This window comes from Semicossyphus pulcher, unplaced genomic scaffold (assembly GCF_022749685.1).
Source record: "Semicossyphus pulcher isolate SPU_LCO1_2020_fin unplaced genomic scaffold, fSemPul1.0.p SCAF_6, whole genome shotgun sequence".
Taxonomy (NCBI): Eukaryota; Metazoa; Chordata; class Actinopteri; order Labriformes; family Labridae; genus Semicossyphus; species Semicossyphus pulcher.
Genome location: NW_027211737.1, coordinates 6,931,405 through 6,950,893, shown reverse-complemented (window position 1 = coordinate 6,950,893; position 19,489 = coordinate 6,931,405). Strand labels below are relative to the sequence as shown.

Here is a 19,489-nt window from a genome sequence, read left to right as displayed (position 1 = left end):
CAAACTGAAAGAATTACACTACAAAATTACATAATATTTATCCCACTTACAAATTTGTCTCAAGATTTGTAGATCTTGGTAACAAATGTGAATTCTGTAAAAATGAAGAAGAAACAACTAAACATTTATTTTATGAATGCCAGTACACATCAGGATTCTGGAAAAGAAATTGAGGACTATTTTTACACTCAAAGCAATCATTATGGTATATACTACCTATACCATCGTTTGTACCTTTCAGAATTGAATTTTAAAAATACTTTGAGTCTATCCAAATTATTAACAAGAAGAAATGTGCTCTTACAGTTAGTATGCTACAGCAACTCTTTAAAGAAAGGTCATTTTATTGGCTACCTTTCTCTAGAGTTATTGATTTATATTGTATTAATATAAATATATGGCTATAATGTTGAATGTGTTGTACTATTGGGAGTGGAGTCATGTCTTTTGTGTTTTCTGTGCCTTGGTATGATGCTTTGATTCTTTTGTTCTTGTCAATGTTAAAATCAATATAAAAAAAATAAAAATAATAATTAAAGAATAAAAAATGGACACAGATTTGGTTAATCCTGCTGTTTAAGAATAATCCATGAAAAGATACTTTCTCTCCTCCAAAGTTACCAAAGCTTTCATGCGACTTTAGACACCTTTAGAGATTTTCTGCTCTTTTTCCGACCCAAAGGAGTTTACAGCTGATGGCAGAAATACTGACAAAGAGGATATAAGAGGAAAGAGATTTGAGGGAAGTTGGACCTCTTGTCTGTTTAACTTGTTATTCATTATTCTTCCACCAGAGAGCAGACTGGTGTCTTCTCTGCGTCTCTGTCTCTTTAAGTGAATGAACAAAGTCAGTCTAGTCAGGTGGGATGGTGTCAGGTGTCATTGTTTCAGTTTATTTCTGACTTTTGCAACACTGTTCCAACAGAACAACATGAGGGAGGTCTGAAGTGGCATGAAGACCATCACCGGTTTCAGGCCGACTGGCAGCAGAGGAGTTGAAGGCAGTTTGGACAGGACCAACCAACTTAACCTGTTCTTCAACAGGTTTGACACGTCCTCCAAAATAAAACCTCCTCCTTCCATCTCTCACACAACACACGCCTCCGAAAAAATACCACAGAAGAAGAAATGAAAGAGGAGGGGCTCTGAAATACAACGCTTTGAAAAACTGGAGTTTGGAGGTTCTCCAAGTCAAACATAAACTTTGACCAGGTAGATTTTGTGTAATTATAACAAGACAGTAAGAAATGAAGGATCATAAGACCCTGTTAGATCAACATCCTCTTAGTGCCACAGTCATTAATGTCTTAATCCTGATCATCATGTTCATCTTCATCACTGATTTCTATTTATAAGGCACTAAATCACAACGAAAGTGATCACATGACACTTTACATACAGAGCAGGTCTAGCTGCGCTCTTTGTAATATTATTTACAGCGACAAACATTACTCCACAGATGAGCGAGCACTTGGCAACAAGGAGCAACGAGGAAAAACTTCCTGTTTACAGGCAAAAACCAGGAGAAGAACCAGACTCACTGGTGGACACACGTCTGACAAAACCGTCTTGATGGTGAAAGTGGGACAACAACACATATTCTTTAGAGTAACACTTCTCATACACGTCATGTGGATAGTTACTCTTATTTAATCACACAGCACCATCTGCTGGTAAGAAGACGACATTTCAGCTGCATTTATTTGCCTGCAATAAAGGAAAGTGAAACTCAAATCTGACTTCCACATTGCTGAACGGAGTTACGCCGCCATTACAGAGAGGAGGATCTCTGCTATAAACACGAACCAGAAGGATTATAATCTGTCACTCACAGGGACACACATTTGGTGAGTGTTGTTTTTAAAGGATAATCCACATATCAGGAAAAAATGGCTGAGAAATCTGCTCTCCTTGAAAGTTTCCTGAGCTGCCATGTGTGTTCAGAGACTTTCAGAGATCCTGTGTCTCTGAGCTGCAACCACAGCTTCTGTTCAAGCTGCCTGAAAAAGTTCTGGGAACAAGCGAACAACAAAAACTGTCCTATTTGTAAAAGAAAATCTTCCAAAGATAACCTGATAGTGAACTTTACACTGAAGGATCTGTCTGACTCGTTTGCTGGGAGACAGAAAGCTGGATCATCTGAGACAGAAAAAGGAGAGAAGAAGGTGGAGGTGGTGTGTACGAAACATCAAGAAGAGCCGAGACTGTTCTGTCAGGATGAAGATAGAGCTGTGTGTCCTGTCTGTGATTTCCCTCACCATGTCGGTCACAAGGTGGTTCCTGTAGAACAAGCAGTCAGTGACCTGAAGGAGCAGCTGAAATCTGACTTAAAGTCTCTACAGGACAAGAGGGACAAATACAAACAAGTGGAGAAAACATACAATGAAGTGACTCAACACTCCAAGAAGCAGCTGTCGTCCACAGAGAGGCAGATCAGAGGCGAGTTCAACAAGCTCCACCAGTTCCTGAGAGAGGAAGAGGAGTCCAGACTGGCAGCTCTGAGGGAGGAAGAGGAGCAGAAGAGGAAGACTGTCAGCAGAGAGATGAAGAGGATTCAGGAGCAGATCTCCTCTCTGTCAGACAGTATCTCTGCTGTAGAAGAAGAGCTGCAGAAACACAACGTGCCCTTCCTCAGCAGTTATAAACACACTCAGACCAGAGCCAGAGTCCAGTGCTCAGAGTCAGATCCACAGCTGGTCTCAGGAGCGCTGATAGATGTGGCCAAACACCTGGGCAACCTGTCCTTCAGAGTCTGGGAGAAGATGAAGGACAGAGTCCACTTCAGTCCTGTCATTCTGGACCCAAACACTGCAGCCCGCTGGCTCCATCTGTCTGATGATCTGACCAGTGTGAGACATGGAGACACAAAGCAGCAGCTTCCTGAGAATCCAGAGAGACACACGAAGTATACTAATGTTCTGGGCTCTGAGGGCTTCAGCTCAGGGACACACAGCTGGGAGGTGGAGGTGGGAGACCATCCTGACTGGAATGTGGGTTTGGCTAAAGAGTCATCTGACAGGAAGGGAAAGATATTTGTTTCACCTAAATATGGACTCTGGTGTTTATTACATCGCAGTGGAAAATACACTAATGGTCTTGGTGAGACTGTCACAGTGAAGAAGAGTCTCCAGAGGATCAGAGTCCAGCTGGACTATGACAGGGGGGAGGTGTCCTTCTACGACCCTGAAGACATGACTCACATCTACACTCACAGAGACACTTTCACTGAGAAACTCTTCCCGTATTTCAGTGTTGGAGCAGCTGGTGATGCTAAAACAGCTGATGTCAGAATCCGTCACAGTGAGATTCCTCTGTGATGTTCATGGAGGGCGGTGAGGTCTGAGTGATTCATTCATGTTTTTATAACGGTGGAGGTTTCCTGTCAGTTACAGACAATTTCAGTTCTTTAAAGGTGACAATCATTTGATTGAAATGAACATGAAGGAGATGTAGAAAAATCACATGTTGTCTCTTTCAGTAAATGACATGGTGGCTCAGATTGTTCACTTATTGTTTCATATAGAAAATAGAAGCAAAGCACAGAATGAGACACCAAAGCACACATGTAGGATTTATTATGTTTGTGAAGCCGTTTGGACAAAATGCTGTTTATGGCTTTAACATGCTGCAAGAACTGATGATTCACATTTATTGGAATCATTTTATTCACTTAGATTTTTTACAGGAGTGAGGAAGAGTTTGAAGTTTGCATTCATCTCTTTTTATTTCACATATTGTTTCATTTGAAATCAAATAACCAGAGAAAGTCTCGTCTGACCGTGTTTATTTTTCATATTTTAAAATGACTGTTCATCTTTTAATTTTCTTACATTAATTTCTGTTACAACATTGAAACTTTTTGAACGTTTGCTTTGATCAAATGGACCAAACAGTGAATCTTGATGTAATAATTCAGCCGTTATTTGAATATGTTTGTCATAAAATGCAGATCGGACATGTTTGTTTGGTTATTTGACTTTTATCCAGATAAACTCAACTTGTTTCCTCTTTTGTTTCTTTAACTTTAGAAATGTCTGCAGAAAATGTTCGATAACGTCGGACACAGTTTGTACAGTCTCAATCCAAGATGGCGCCGCGGACGGCAGCCTCGGCGCTGCGCTCTTAGGCGTGTAGCTTTCAGTTGAATACTTCATGTTTAATGCTTGTACAGAGAGAGCCAAGTTACACCGGAGTCAAACTCCTTGTATGTGTACATACCTGGTGGAGAAAGCTGATTGTGATCGAGTGTTTCTGTTTCAGGTTCAGTCAAAATGAGAGAATCTAAAAAATGTAAGAAAAATGTTTCAATCCATCAAATATTGACTTCATTGTGAGAATTAGAGCTGAAGCCATTTTTTTCTGTCATCAATGAATCTGTTGATTGTTTGTGCAAATAAAATATCAGAAGCAGCTGAAACAAAAGTCTCATTTCCAACACTAAGCGTTAATAATGTGGCCTGCAAAGCTCTGACTGTCTGTGAGACGTGGATGTTGAATCTTAAAGGCGTGTCGCAGTGCTCACTCTAATCTTGATCTCCAACATGAATCTGGATCTTTAGGATTTAAAAGCAGCATTTATTTGATCCTTGTTAAACATTTATGGAGGCGGAGCTGCTGTTTGTTCCTGTGACTTTATGATAACTGTCACTTAGATGTGAAACAACTCATCAGTACATGAGTCTGTGACTGAAGAGCTTCAGGATTCACACTGGATAACTGTGGATTCACTTGATGTCCTATTAAACTTCATGTTTTCTACCTGCTTAGTGAATATTCTGCTCTGAACCTGAACCAGGTCGTCCATGTCCCGACTTACTTCTATCAATAAGAATCACAGCTGTTGTGCAATAGTTTGTGTTTGCAAACACAGAAACTGATTGACTTTTCTATTGAAATGATCCTTTTATTGACAACACCTTAACACATGTTCTGAAGTTAGAGAAACACGTGGAGCACGTAAGAGAACAGAGCAATAATCCCAAGAATCAGAGAACTAGAGGATTCATACTTTTATACAGAAGAAACCCAAAGTGACAAAAAGAGACGTGGGGAAAGTAGAACGAGCCGACTGCAGAGAAATGATTGAAGGAGGTTGGAAACAGAGGGAATGGGAGAAAGAGTGACAGACACCCGACGAAGAGAAGCCAGCTCAGTGTTGTCAGTGCAGCTTAGTCACTGGCTGGAGAAAGAAGACGGCAGAGGTTCAGGGCGAACACAGCGGCTCCACATGATCTCAGTAACTCTTCATTGCACTAAATAGCTGACAGGAAGGCAGCAGAGGAGGACACTTATTGTAGTTTATATGAAGAGCAGCACAATTCATCATTTACAAGCATGATTTCAGCTTTGATCAGTCACACAGAATCCTGATTTATCAGCTGTGTTGGTTCATTTGATTTAGTGAAGAAAGTCAAAAGTGTCTGCAAACAGTTTCTGGTAGAAGAAGAAGAAAGGAGAAGGATTTTGTTCCCCATAATCAATGAGGAAAACAATCATGAATCGACATCATGATCATCAAGTCAAACTGTAATCAGGACGCTCATTCTGCTCATAACTGATCAGCTCTAATCAATAATTATAACAAAGGCTTTTTCTTCTTCTACACTGATAAACTGCTGTTGTCTCTGACTGGATCGTCTGTTCAGTTTGACGCTAAAGTCAATTTATTGTGCAGCTACATTAGAAGCATCAACCTGCCATCCATGTGTGTGTGTTTGTGCTTTGCTCTGTGTGAGTGCGCCCCCTGCTGGAGCTCAGCTGCTGCTGCTGCTATAAGAGACACGCAGGCTGAGTGAAGCAGCAGTTCACTCTCGGTGCTGATGGTCAACAAGCGCTCCTCGTGTTCCCTCAGCTGCATACAAAAGTCAGCTGTTCTGCACTGACAACACAGAGCTCCGTAGAAAAGCCTGCAAAATAAACTTCATCACATCTTCATCGTCACCGTCATCGTCCTCATAGTGCCGCAGCATTTCATATCATCATCCTAATCACCGTAATCATCTTCATTAGATCATCTTGAGACTAAAATAGTTGTATGCACTTTAAAAGCAGAGAAAATAGATAGAGAAAGGTCGAGTAGAACAGCATTCAGTAGAAAATGAGAAACCAAATAAAAAGGAAAACAGCAAAAAACAAGTGTCCTGTTGACTGCATGCAAACAAAATGCTACTCTGCTAGTTAGCTGCAGCTGTGTAACACTGTGTCCTCCCTCATGTTAAATATGTCAATCTTATTATATTGACCTTCAAGGCGAGTAAACACACTAAGAAGAACAGAAGAACAACACTTTGTACTGTACATGCTGCTATTTCGAGCCGTTTCTTGCTAAACGCGGACCATGTGGATGCATAGGGCCCTGCAGGCACTAGGGGGACCCCAAGCTGCAAGTTCAGCCTCAAGATATTTGAGGAGAATTAAAGGACCTGTCTTTATATTATGAAGTCCCCTTATGTGTTCAGTGAAGCGCTTACATACTTAGAATTATGTTGGATATAAACAAAACTAAGATGCAATGGTATGTCAGCTGTGGCCTGTGTTGTGGGGTAATCAAGTCAAAATCATCATGAGGCTGTCACGCAATGAGTGACTGCCGACAGGTATGATGGGACAGACAGCCGCACGTCAGGTCAGTGAGGATGATTGAGTCAGACGCGCAGTTACGCGAGTCAGCTGTTCAGTGAATGTGTTCCCATAGTTAGCAGAAGCTCGTCCCGGTGCCCTTAAAGGCTGTGGCCACAGGAACGTTCACGGAGCAGAGGTGTCACTTCTAGCGACTTCACCTGCTGCACACACAGCATGAGGGTGTGTGTGCCGACAGGAGGTAGGATGCGTGAGCTTTGGGTTCCAAAACTCACCCTCACCGGGCTGGTCACGCTGATTGAACATACATTTGCGGTAGATGACAAAACATCCTCTTGCCCACAAGTCTGTTTGTAGTTGATAAACCAAGTGTGGTCAAAGTAGGACGGGGTTTTTGTTTTGTAAAATAAGTAGACTTAAAAGTCCTAAATAATAGTAAGTAAAATTGTTACTTCTTCATATGTACATGAAAACAGTGCATTTATCTGGTATAAGTTTTTATATTGCAATAAATATCACAATGTCAGTTTTTCCCAATATGGTGCATCCCTACTATCAGGGGAGGAATATGTCACATCTCCTCTGTGAAGCCAGTCCTCCATCTTCTAAGTTCAGATATCTTGATGCCATTAGAGGACAAAACACGGCTGAGTGAGGATATTAAAGAGAAAGTCTGAGATTACTTCCCCAAATATTCTTTACTGCTCAGACCCAGGTTGCTCAGTTCACTCACAGCTCGACACAGGGCAGGTTACTCCTCCCAAAACACATGACGCAGGCCTTTACCTCATCTTCATTCCTATTGTGCAGCAATGAACAGTTTCTTTAAAAGAATTATTCTCTGCAAACATCTGTTCCCTTACATGGACAACAGAGCAAAAAGAGCTACAATTATGTCTTGATTAGATTACCCCTTTTCATTGTTGTGATACCGCCATATAATACCGACACCGCAGAAAGGGAACAAAACACTGTGATATAAATTTGAGGTCATCTCGCCCACCCCAATGTTGAGTTATGTTTCATGTACAAGAACTTTCCCTTCAGAATTTAAAGTAAACGTTTTTGAGGAAAATGCTGCATCTGTTGCATTAATTGACATAGAGGAGCGTCATTGTTTACCTTTTATTATCATTTTCTGTACCTTTAAATTGAGAGAAAACAAATCTAATTTCCCTCTTGAAGTGTACCAGATCTCCCCGGATCATGTTAAAGGGTTGGAATCCCCCCCATCGTAGTTTGACAAAATAGGGCCCCCAAACAGCTTCAAACAGCTCTGCTGCCATTTCTTCTTTTTCCAGAGGGGGGTGGAGGGCCGTGACTGGTTAGCACGATCACAAACACTTTATCAGGATATCACAATATATCCTTAAATCAAGATTTGAAATGATGTGTGTTTAGATAAGAAATGTTTTCTTCCCATTAACACAAGCTTTATTTGTGGATTTAGATTTAGAAATAAAACACTGACTTGTAGCATCCAGTGGAAATGAGCGTTAGCCGGGACTGATGGTCTAATGCCTTTTTATTGACCGTCGCTGAACTTCTTACATTATGACCAACGTAAGAGCTAAAATAGAAATTAAACAAACAGAAGACACAGTCAAAGTTAAGCTCTGTTAGCATCATAAAGTCACAAAACACAGTGGAATCGCTTGCCACAAATAAATGCATTAAACATAGGCTACCTTGTTGCCACTCTCAACCGGAGCTAAACCTTTTTCGTATCCTTCTCTCTCCGTTTATCTTTATATTTTGTTTCTTTCCCCGTGTTCTCCGTTACCTTTCCGTTTACAACCGTGTAGTATGGAGGACTGAAACTGCCATAATCAAAAATAAATAAATTAATATCTCAAATAAATAAATGAGTAAATAAAAAAATAAAGACAGAAATGCAGAAATGAAAACCTCAATTATCAAATAAATGTTCATATTCAGTGAAAAATAAATAAATATGTTCAGAAATATAAAAATAGATGAATGAAATGTTTTTATTTATTTGACAAATTCCTTATTTTTGTATTCATTTATTTCCATATTTAATTATTTCCCAATTTATTCTTTTCTGTTAACATTTATATCTCTTTTTCTATATTTTCCTATTTCTTTATTTCCCTATTTATTAATTTCTGTATTTATTCATCAGTAAGTAAATGAGTAGGCGTGTCTTGGCTATCCAGGCATTAGCAATCAAACCCACACACCACAGTACTGCGTGGATGTGTCAAGGTCTGTGCCCAGAGCTGTGAATATGGTGGTAATGCCAGTAGTTGGTGAGGGCTGTGTAGAAAAACTTGGCAGCCTAGCAAGCTAACGCTATGTTAGCAAGCTAACGCTATGTTAGCAAGCTGTCCTTGTAAACTTGATAACGGTTAAAACTAGGATATCAACAGTTAGTGTTGGAGCTGTAACCGTTGACTAATGTCTAACTTATGTCTAATTAATATTTCAGTTACATGGTAAGCGCTTCAACCAGTGCATGAGGATAACGTCAGCAGCATCTGATCAGATAGCTGCCAGACGCTATGTTTCATAGCTCCTGCGAGAGGCGGCTGATCGCCTAGACCAGGGGTCATTCAACTAGATTTGTTCAAGGGCCAGATTTTTTCTAAGCAGACACTGTGGGGGCCAGACTCTCAATTTTTTTTTTTTTAATGTAGGCCTAATTAGCAGGGTTTCCCTTAGAAATAAGTCTGTGCCGGTCCACGTGTCCTGGAAGCTTTCAATGTTCCGGACAGATGTGTGAAATTACGGTCAAATATTATCTACATTTATTAAGCTTAAAAACAGTTGATAGGCAGGCTATATCAAGGGCGTAGAATTGGGTATGGATATTAGTCAATTGTCCCTACTATAATTTTGTCCAAAAATGAATATATGATACACCTAATGTTGCACTTTCAACCTTTCAACCTGCGGAGGACTCTGTCTGTCACTGTAAACAAGTACTCCCGTCTACAGTTCACTGGAACCGAGTGCACCAGCTGGGCGTAAAAAATAGGTCTCATCTCTTACGTCCGACACAGCTATGACCGACTTCTTGATTGGAATTTATACGGAGTGCAGCAGGTCTAAGTGACACCGATCGTAGCTGCGCCCGGTCTCATGATGCGCGTCCACGTGAACACTCGAAAAGCGGTGACATTACCAAGCAATGAAGATGAGGAAACATAAATAATCAAGCATGCAGTTGTCCGATGTACATTATTCTTATCTCCCTCTGTGTTTTCAAAGGCCCTACTGGCACAAAATCTGAGCTCAATCAGCACCTGCAGGGCGGGGACAGCGCCGCGTTTCTGTCCGAGACATGCTGCAGCTGAGGGGAGAGCTCTTTCATTCTTTCAAACAGGACTTATCTGACAAAACGAGACCTGTCGATCAACTTAATGACTCTCTCTCGTTTTAATGCTCTTTTATTTAGGTCTTATCTAAGTCTAATTGGTGTACAGAGCGTAATTTAAAGTCTGTAGTAACCTTCAGCTCTAAGTCGGACGTAACGTTACACCCAGGAGTACGCCCAGCTGGTGAACTCTGCTGCAATAACTTCACTAAACTGAAATGTATAGGCTACAGCGGAACATGTCTCATACTCATATGACCACTTTCTTAGCTGCGTCCGCGCTGTCCGCATGCTCTCTCTCTCTCTCTCTCTCTCTCTCTCTCTCTCTCTCTGTGGGAGTGCAGTTCGTTATACATACTAATATTAATGAATATATATGAATCCCTAATGAGGACTTAGCAGGCCGTGGATAAATTCCCGCCTCTATAGCCGCGGAACACTGGCATCACAGCGCTGGCATCTCGTGCGCTTGTTGCATCTAAGAGAGGAGCTGTGGCTGCTGCTGCTGACGCGGATGGCTGGTTTAGCATATTCCTGAAGCACTGAGGGGACGGAGTTATCATGGACCCGCGGGCCGCCAGTAGACGATCACTGGCCTAGATGATCTAGAACAACGTAAGTATGAGCCATAACCAGAAATTAGACTGCAGTGTGGATTATTGTTTTCAACCGGATATGACCAACATAATGTCATAATGTCATAAACTCTATCAAATTCTCCAATTGTGCCTCAACTCGAAATAGCATGAAGTCTGGAGAAGCATTTTCAGCAATGTCACCCAAAAGCCAGTTCACATCCATTACTAGTTGCATATAGCTAGGCTAGCATTGCTTCTTCAAGTAATTTCCGGAAACTGTGGGGAGCTAGACGTATACAACCATCTGTGGACTCTCATATGATCAACCAATGGCTGTTAAGTGATACAATCAAGACACGCCTACTCATTTACATACGGATGAAAAAATACAGAAATAAATGTAGACAAAAATAAATAAATAGGAAAATAAAGAAAAACAGATATAAATGTGAAGAGAAAAGAATAAATTGGGAAATAATGAAATATAAAAATAAATGAAAACAAAAATAAGGAATTTGTCAATTAAATAAAAACATTATTTATTTATTTTTATATTTCTGAATGTATTTATTAATTTTTAAATGAACATGAACATTCATTTGATAATTGAGGCTTTATTTCTACATTTCTGTCTTTATTATTTTATTTACTTATTTATTTATTTATTTATTTGAGATATTTATTTATTTATTTTTGATTATGGCAGTTTCAGTCCTCCAAAGTGTAGTTTTTCTCGTCACTTAGTCCTTGGTTACGCGCAAAACATTGTTCAGGATGAAGTTCCGGTCACAACAGGAAGTATCAAAATAAAAGCATTCTAAAACGTAGATTTCACAGATCAAAAGCACACTGTGTTAGGGGGTCATTCACATTACTTTACATTGCTTTTCACTGTTCTAGGAGAAAATGTCATTTGATCAAATGACTTGGGTTGTGTAACAAATGACTTGACAAAGTGATGATTATTCATGACATATTACAAAGAGAGTATGACATTTCCCTTTTTTTATTTGAAACGTCTCATCTGAAAAGTTTGTCAAAAATCTGTTAATAAACAAATGAAACCATCTGCTGGTAAACATGTTCAATGTTGGTTATTAAAGTGACGTCATGATCTGTAATCTGTAGTTCATAGGGACACAGATTTGGTTAATCCTGCTGTTAAAGAATAATCCACAGATCAGAGCAAATAGCTGAGATACTTTCTCTCCTCCAAAGTTACCAAAGCTTTCATGCGACTTTAGACACCTTTAGAGATTTTCTGCTCTTTCTCCGACCCAAAGGAGTTTACAGCTGATGGCAGAAATACTGACAAAGAGGATATAAGAGGAAAGAGATTTGAGGGAAGTTGGACCTCTTGTCTGTTTAACTTGCTATTCATTATTCTTCCACCAGAGAGCAGACTGGTGTCTTCTCTGCGTCTCTGTCACTTTAAGTGAATGAATAAAGTCAGTCTAGTCAGGTGGGATGGTGTCAGGTCTGACTTTTGCAACACTGTTCCAACAGAACAACATGAGGGAGGTCTGAAGTGGCATGAAGACCATCACCGGTTTCAGGCCGACTGGCAGCAGAGGAGTTGAAGGCAGTTTGGACAGGACCAACCAACTTAACCTGTTCTTCAACAGGTTTGACACGTCCTCCAAAATAAAACCTCCTCCTTCCATCTCTCACACAACACACGCCTCCGAAAAAATACCACAGAAGAAGAAATGAAAGAGGAGGGGCTCTGAAATACAACGCTTTGAAAAACTGGAGTTTGGAGGTTCTCCAAGTCAAACATAAACTTTGACCAGGTAGATTTTGTGTAATTATAACAAGACAGTAAGAAATGAAGGATCATAAGACCCTGTTAGATCAACATCCTCTTAGTGCCACAGTCATTAATGTCTTAATCCTGATCATCATGTTCATCTTCATCACTGATTTCTATTTATAAGGCACTAAATCACAACGAAAGTGATCACATGACACTTTACATACAGAGCAGGTCTAGCTGCGCTCTTTGTAATATTATTTACAGCGACAAACATTACTCCACAGATGAGCGAGCACTTGGCAACAAGGAGCAACGAGGAAAAACTTCCTGTTTACAGGCAAAAACCAGGAGAAGAACCAGACTCACTGGAGGACACACGTCTGACAAAACCGTCTTGATGGTGAAAGTGGGACAACAACACATATTCTTTAGAGTAACACTTCTCATACACGTCATGTGGATAGTTACTCTTATTTAACCACACAGCACCATCTGCTGGTAAGAAGACGACATTTCAGCTGCATTTATTTGCCTGCAATAAAGGAAAGTGAAACTCAAATCTGACTTCCACATTGCTGAACGGAGTTACGCCGCCATTACAGAGAGGAGGATCTCTGCTATAAACACGAACCAGAAGGATTATAATCTGTCACTCACAGGGACACACATTTGGTGAGTGTTGTTTTTAAAGGATAATCCACATATCAGGAAAAAATGGCTGAGAAATCTGCTCTCCTTGAAAGTTTCCTGAGCTGCCATGTGTGTTCAGAGACTTTCAGAGATCCTGTGTCTCTGAGCTGCAACCACAGCTTCTGTTCAAGCTGCCTGAAAAAGTTCTGGGAACAAGCGAACAACAAAAACTGTCCTATTTGTAAAAGAAAGTCATCAAAAGATCATCCAGCAGTGAACTTTACACTGAAGGATCTGGCTGACTCGTTTGCTGGGAGACAGAAAGCTGGATCATCTGAGACAGAGAAAGGAGAGAAGAAGGTGGAGGTGGTGTGTACGAAACATCAAGAAGAGCCTAAACTGTTCTGTCAGGATGAAGATAGAGCTGTGTGTCCTGTCTGTGAGTTTTCTCTCCACGTCGGTCACAAGGTGGTTCCTGTAGAACAAGCAGTCAGTGACCTGAAGGAGCAGCTGAAATCTGACTTAAAGTCTCTACAGGACAAGAGGGACAAATACAAACAAGTGGAGAAAACATACAATGAAGTGACTCAACACTCCAAGAACCAGCTGTCCTCCACAGAGAGGCAGATCAGAGGCGAGTTCAACAAGCTCCACCAGTTCCTGAAAGAGGAAGAGGAGTCCAGACTGGCAGCTCTGAGGGAGGAAGAGGAGCAGAAGGGGAAGACTGTCAGCAGAGAGATGAAGAGGATTCAGGAGCAGATCTCCTCTCTGTCAGACAGTATCTCTGCTGTAGAAGAAGAGCTGCAGAAACACAACGTGCCCTTCCTCAGCAGTTATAAACACACTCAGACCAGAGCCAGAGTCCAGTGCTCAGAGTCAGATCCACAGCTGGTCTCAGGAGCGCTGATAGATGTGGCCAAACACCTGGGCAACCTGTCCTTCAGAGTCTGGGAGAAGATGAAGGACACAGTCCACTTCAGTCCTGTCATTCTGGACCCAAACACTGCACACCGCTGTCTCTATCTGTCTGATGATCTGACCAGTGTGAGACGTGGAGACACAAAGCAGCAGCTTCCTGATAATCCAGAGAGACACACTAAGTATCCCACTGTTCTGGGCTCTGAGGGCTTCAGCTCAGGGACACACAGCTGGGAGGTGGAGGTGGGAGACCATCCTGACTGGAATGTGGGTTTGGCTAAAGAGTCAGTTGACAGGAAGGGAGAGATATATATTTCACCTAAATATGGACTCTGGTGTTTATTACATCGCAGTGGAAAATACACTAATGGTCTTGGTGAGACTGTCACAGTGAAGAAGAGTCTCCAGAGGATCAGAGTCCAGCTGGACTATGACAGGGGGGAGGTGTCCTTCTACGACCCTGAAGACATGACTCACATCTACACTCACAGAGACACTTTCACTGAGAAACTCTTCCCATATTTCTGTGTTGGAGCAGCTGGTGATGCTAAAACAGCTGATGTCAGAATCCGTCACAGTGAGATTCCTCTGTGATGTTCATGGAGGGCGGTGAGGTCTGAGTGATTCATTCATGTTTTTATAACGGTGGAGGTTTCCTGTCAGTTACAGACAATTTCAGTTCTTTAAAGGTGACAATCATTTGATTGAAATGAACATGAAGGAGATGTAGAAAAATCACATGTTGTCTCTTTCAGTAAATGACATGGTGGCTCAGATTGTTCACTTATTGTTTCATATAGAAAATAGAAGCAAAGCACAGAATGAGACACCAAAGCAAACATGTAGGATTTATTATGTTTGTGAAGCCGTTTGGACAAAATGCTGTTTATGGCTTTAACATGCTGCAAGAACTGATGATTCACATTTATTGGAATCATTTTATTCACTTAGATTTTTTACAGGAGTGAGGAAGAGTTGGAAGTTTGCATTCATCTCTTTTTATTTCACATATTGTTTCATTTGAAATCAAATAACCAGAGAAAGTCTCGTCTGACCGTGTTTATTTTTCATATTTTAAAATGACTGTTCATCTTTTAATTTTCTTACATTAATTTCTGTTACAACATTGAAACTTTTTGAACGTTTGCTTTGATCAAATGGACCAAACAGTGAATCTTGATGTAATAATTCAGCCGTTATTTGAATATGTTTGTCATAAAATGCAGATCGGACATGTTTGTTTGGTTATTTGACTTTTATCCAGATAAACTCAACTTGTTTCCTCTTTTGTTTCTTTAACTTTAGAAATGTCTGCAGAAAATGTTCGATAACGTCGGACACAGTTTGTACAGTCTCAATCCAAGATGGCGCCGCGGACGGCAGCCTCGGCGCTGCGCTCTTAGGCGTGTAGCTTTCAGTTGAATACTTCATGTTTAATGCTTGTACATAGAGAGCCAAGTTACACCGGAGTCAAACTCCTTGTATGTGTACATACCTGGTGGAGAAAGCTGATTGTGATCGAGTGTTTCTGTTTCAGGTTCAGTCAAAATGAGAGAATCTAAAAAAATGTAAGAAAAATGTTTCAATCCATCAAATATTGACTTCATTGTGAGAATTAGAGCTGAAGCCATTTTTTCTGTCATCAATGAATCTGTTGATTTTTTGTGCAAATAAAATATCAGAAGCAGCTGAAACAAAAGTCTCATTTCCAACACTAAGCGTTAATAATGTGGCCTGCAAAGCTCTGACTGTCTGTGAGATGTGGATGTTGAATCTTAAAGGCGTGTCGCAGTGCTCACTCTAATCTTGATCTCCAACATGAATCTGGATCTTTAGGATTTAAAAGCAGCATTTATTTGATCCTTGTTAAACATTTATGGAGGCGGAGCTGCTGTTTGTTCCTGTGACTTTATGATAACTGTCACTTAGATGTGAAACAACTCATCAGCACATGAGTCTGTGACTGAAGAGCTTCAGGATTCACACTGGATAACTGTGGATTCACTTGATGTCCTATTAAACTTCATGTTTTCTACCTGCTTAGTGAATATTCTGCTCTGAACCTGAACCAGGTCGTCCATGTCCCGACTTACTTCTATCAATAAGAATCACAGCTGTTGTGCAATAGTTTGTGTTTGCAAACACAGAAACTGATTGACTTTTCTATTGAAATGATCCTTTTATTGATAACACCTTAACACATGTTGTGAAGTTAGAGAAACACGTGGAGCACGTAAGAGAACAGAGCAATAATCCCAAGAATCAGAGAGCTAGAGGATTCATACTTTTATACAGAAGAAACCCAAAGTGACAAAAAGAGACGTGGGGAAAGTAGAACGAGCCGACTGCAGAGAAATGATTGAAGGAGGTTGGAAACAGAGGGAATGGGAGAAAGAGTGACAGACACCCGACGAAGAGAAGCCAGCTCAGTGTTGTCAGTGCAGCTTAGTCACTGGCTGGAGAAAGAAGACGGCAGAGGTTCAGGGCGAACACAGCGGCTCCACATGATCTCAGTAACTCTTCATTGCACTAAATAGCTGACAGGAAGGCAGCAGAGGAGGACACTTATTGTAGTTTATATGAAGAGCAGCACAATTCATCATTTACAAGCATGATTTCAGCTTTGATCAGTCACACAGAATCCTGATTTATCAGCTGTGTTGGTTCATTTGATTTAGTGAAGAAAGTCAAAAGTGTCTGCAAACAGTTTCTGGTAGAAGAAGAAGAAAGGAGAAGGATTTTGTTCCCCATAATCAATGAGGAAAACAATCATGAATCGACATCATGATCATCAAGTCAAACTGTAATCAGGACGCTCATTCTGCTCATAACTGATCAGCTCTAATCAATAATTATAACAAAGGCTTTTTCTTCTTCTACACTGATAAACTGCTGTTGTCTCTGACTGGATCGTCTGTTCAGTTTGACGCTAAAGTCAATTTATTGTGCAGCTACATTAGAAGCATCAACCTGCCATCCATGTGTGTGTGTTTGTGCTTTGCTCTGTGTGAGTGCGCCCCCTGCTGGAGCTCAGCTGCTGCTGCTGCTATAAGAGACACGCAGGCTGAGTGAAGCAGCAGTTCACTCTCGGTGCTGATGGTCAACAAGCGCTCCTCGTGTTCCCTCAGCTGCGTACAAAAGTCAGCTGTTCTGCACTGACAACACAGAGCTCCGTAGAAAAGCCTGCAAAATAAACTTCATCACATCTTCATCGTCACCGTCATCGTCCTCATAGTGCCGCAGCATTTCATATCATCATCCTAATCACCGTAATCATCTTCATTAGATCATCTTGAGACTAAAATAGTTGTATGCACTTTAAAAGCAGAGAAAATAGACAGAGAAAGGTCGAGTAGAACAGCATTCAGTAGAAAATGAGAAACCAAATAAAAAGGAAAACAGCAAAAAACAAGTGTCCTGTTGACTGCATGCAAACAAAATGCTACTCTGCTAGTTAGCTGCAGCTGTGTAACACTGTGTCCTCCCTCATGTTAAATATGTCAATCTTATTATATTGACCTTCAAGGCGAGTAAACACACTAAGAAGAACAGAAGAACAACACTTTGTACTGTACATGCTGCTATTTCGAGCCGTTTCTTGCTAAACGCGGACCATGTGGATGCATAGGGCCCTGCAGGCACTAGGGGGACCCCAAGCTGCAAGTTCAGCCTCAAGATATTTGAGGAGAATTAAAGGACCTGTCTTTATATTATGAAGTCCCCTTATGTGTTCAGTGAAGCGCTTACATACTTAGAATTATGTTGGATATAAACAAAACTAAGATGCAATGGTATGTCAGCTGTGGCCTGTGTTGTGGGGTAATCAAGTCAAAATCATCATGAGGCTGTCACGCAATGAGTGACTGCCGACAGGTATGATGGGACAGACAGCCGCACGTCAGGTCAGTGAGGATGATTGAGTCAGACGCGCAGTTACGCGAGTCAGCTGTTCAGTGAATGTGTTCCCGTAGTTAGCGGAAGCTCGTCCCGGTGCCCTTAAAGGCTGTGGCCACAGGAACGTTCACGGAGCAGAGGTGTCACTTCTAGCGACTTCACCTGCTGCACACACAGCATGAGGGTGTGTGTGCCGACAGGAGGTAGGATGCGTGAGCTTTGGGTTCCAAGACTCACCCTCACCGGGCTGGTCACGCTGATTGAACATACATTTGCGGTAGATGACAAAACATCCTCTTGCCCACAAGTCTGTTTGTAGTTGATAAACCAAGTGTGGTCAAAGTAGGACGGGGTTTTTGTTTTGTAAAATAAGTAGACTTAAAAGTCCTAAATAATAGTAAGTATAATTGTTACTTCTTGATTTGTACATGAAAACAGTGCATTTATCTGGTATAAGTTTTTATATTGCAATAAATATCACAATGTCAGTTTTTCCCAATATGGTGCATCCCTACTATCAGGGGAGGAATATGTCACATCTCCTCTGTGAAGCCAGTCCTCCATCTTCTAAGTTCAGATATCTTGATGCCATTAGAGGACAAAACACGGCTGAGTGAGGATATTAAAGAGAAAGTCTGAGATTACTTCCCCAAATATTCTTTACTGCTCAGACCCAGGTTGCTCAGTTCACTCACAGCTCGACACAGGGCAGGTTACTCCTCCCAAAACACCTGACGCAGGCCTTTACCTCATCTTCATTCCTATTGTGCAGCAATGATCAGTTTCTTTAAAAGAATTATTCTCTGCAAACATCTGTTCCCTTACATGGACAACAGAGCAAAAAGAGCTACAATTATGTCTTGATTAGATTACCCCTTTTCATTGTTGTGATACCGCCATATAATACCGACACCGCAGAAAGGGAACAAAACACTGTGATATAAATTTGAGGTCATATCGCCCACCCCAATGTTGAGTTATGTTTCATGTACAAGAACTTTCCCTTCAGAATTTAAAATAAACGTTTTTGAGGAAAATGCTGCATCTGTTGCATTAATTGACATAGAGGAGCGTCATTGTTTACCTTTTATTATCATTTTCTGTACCTTTAAATTGAGAGAGTTTCTCACAAATCTAATTTCCCTCTTGAAGTGTACCAGATCTCCCCGGATCATGTTAAAGGGTTTGGAATCCCCCCCATCGTAGTTTGACAAAATAGGGCCCCCAAACAGCTTCAAAAAACTCTGCTGCCATTTCTTCTTTTTCCAGAGGGGGGTGGAGGGCCGTGACTGGTTAGCACGAATCACAAACACTTTATCAGGATATCACAATATATCCTTAAATCAAGATTTGAAATGATGTGTGTTTAGATAAGAAATGTTTCCTTCCCACTAACACAAGCTTTATTTGTGGATTTAGATTTAGAAATAAAACACTGACTTGTAGCATCCAGTGGAAATGAGCGTTAGCCGGGACTGATGGTCTAATGCCTTTTTATTGACCGTCGCTGAACTTCTTACATTATGACCAACGTAAGAGCTAAAATAGAAATTAAAAAACACAAGACACAGTCAAAGTTAAGCTCTGTTAGCATCATAATGTCACAAAACACAGTGGAATCGCTTGCCACAAATAAATACATTAAACATAGGCTACCTTGTTGCCACTCTCAACCGGAGCTAAACCTTTTTCGTATCCTTCTCTCTCTGTTTATCTTTATATTTTGTTTCTTTCCCCGTGTTCTCCGTTACCTTTCCGTTTACAACCGTGTAGTATGGAGGACTGAAACTGCCA

The 19,489-nt window shown here is 40.9% G+C and overlaps 2 protein-coding genes across 2 annotated transcripts; both read left to right on the top strand.

Moving 5' to 3' along the window:
* The first annotated feature begins 1,758 nt into the window (after window positions 1–1,758).
* Window positions 1,759–3,498, top strand: LOC138610812 (nuclear factor 7, brain-like). The gene has a single exon (XM_069683647.1). The coding sequence runs from the start codon at window positions 1,890–1,892 to the stop codon at window positions 3,315–3,317; it is 1,428 nt and encodes a 475-aa protein (XP_069539748.1). The 5' UTR covers window positions 1,759–1,889; the 3' UTR covers window positions 3,318–3,498.
* A 9,338-nt stretch (window positions 3,499–12,836) lies between these two features.
* On the top strand, window positions 12,837–14,755 carry LOC138610751 (nuclear factor 7, ovary-like). The gene has a single exon (XM_069683562.1). It carries the CDS (start codon window positions 12,968–12,970, stop codon window positions 14,393–14,395), a length of 1,428 nt encoding a protein of 475 aa, XP_069539663.1. The 5' UTR covers window positions 12,837–12,967; the 3' UTR covers window positions 14,396–14,755.
* The last annotated feature ends 4,734 nt before the right edge of the window (window positions 14,756–19,489 follow it).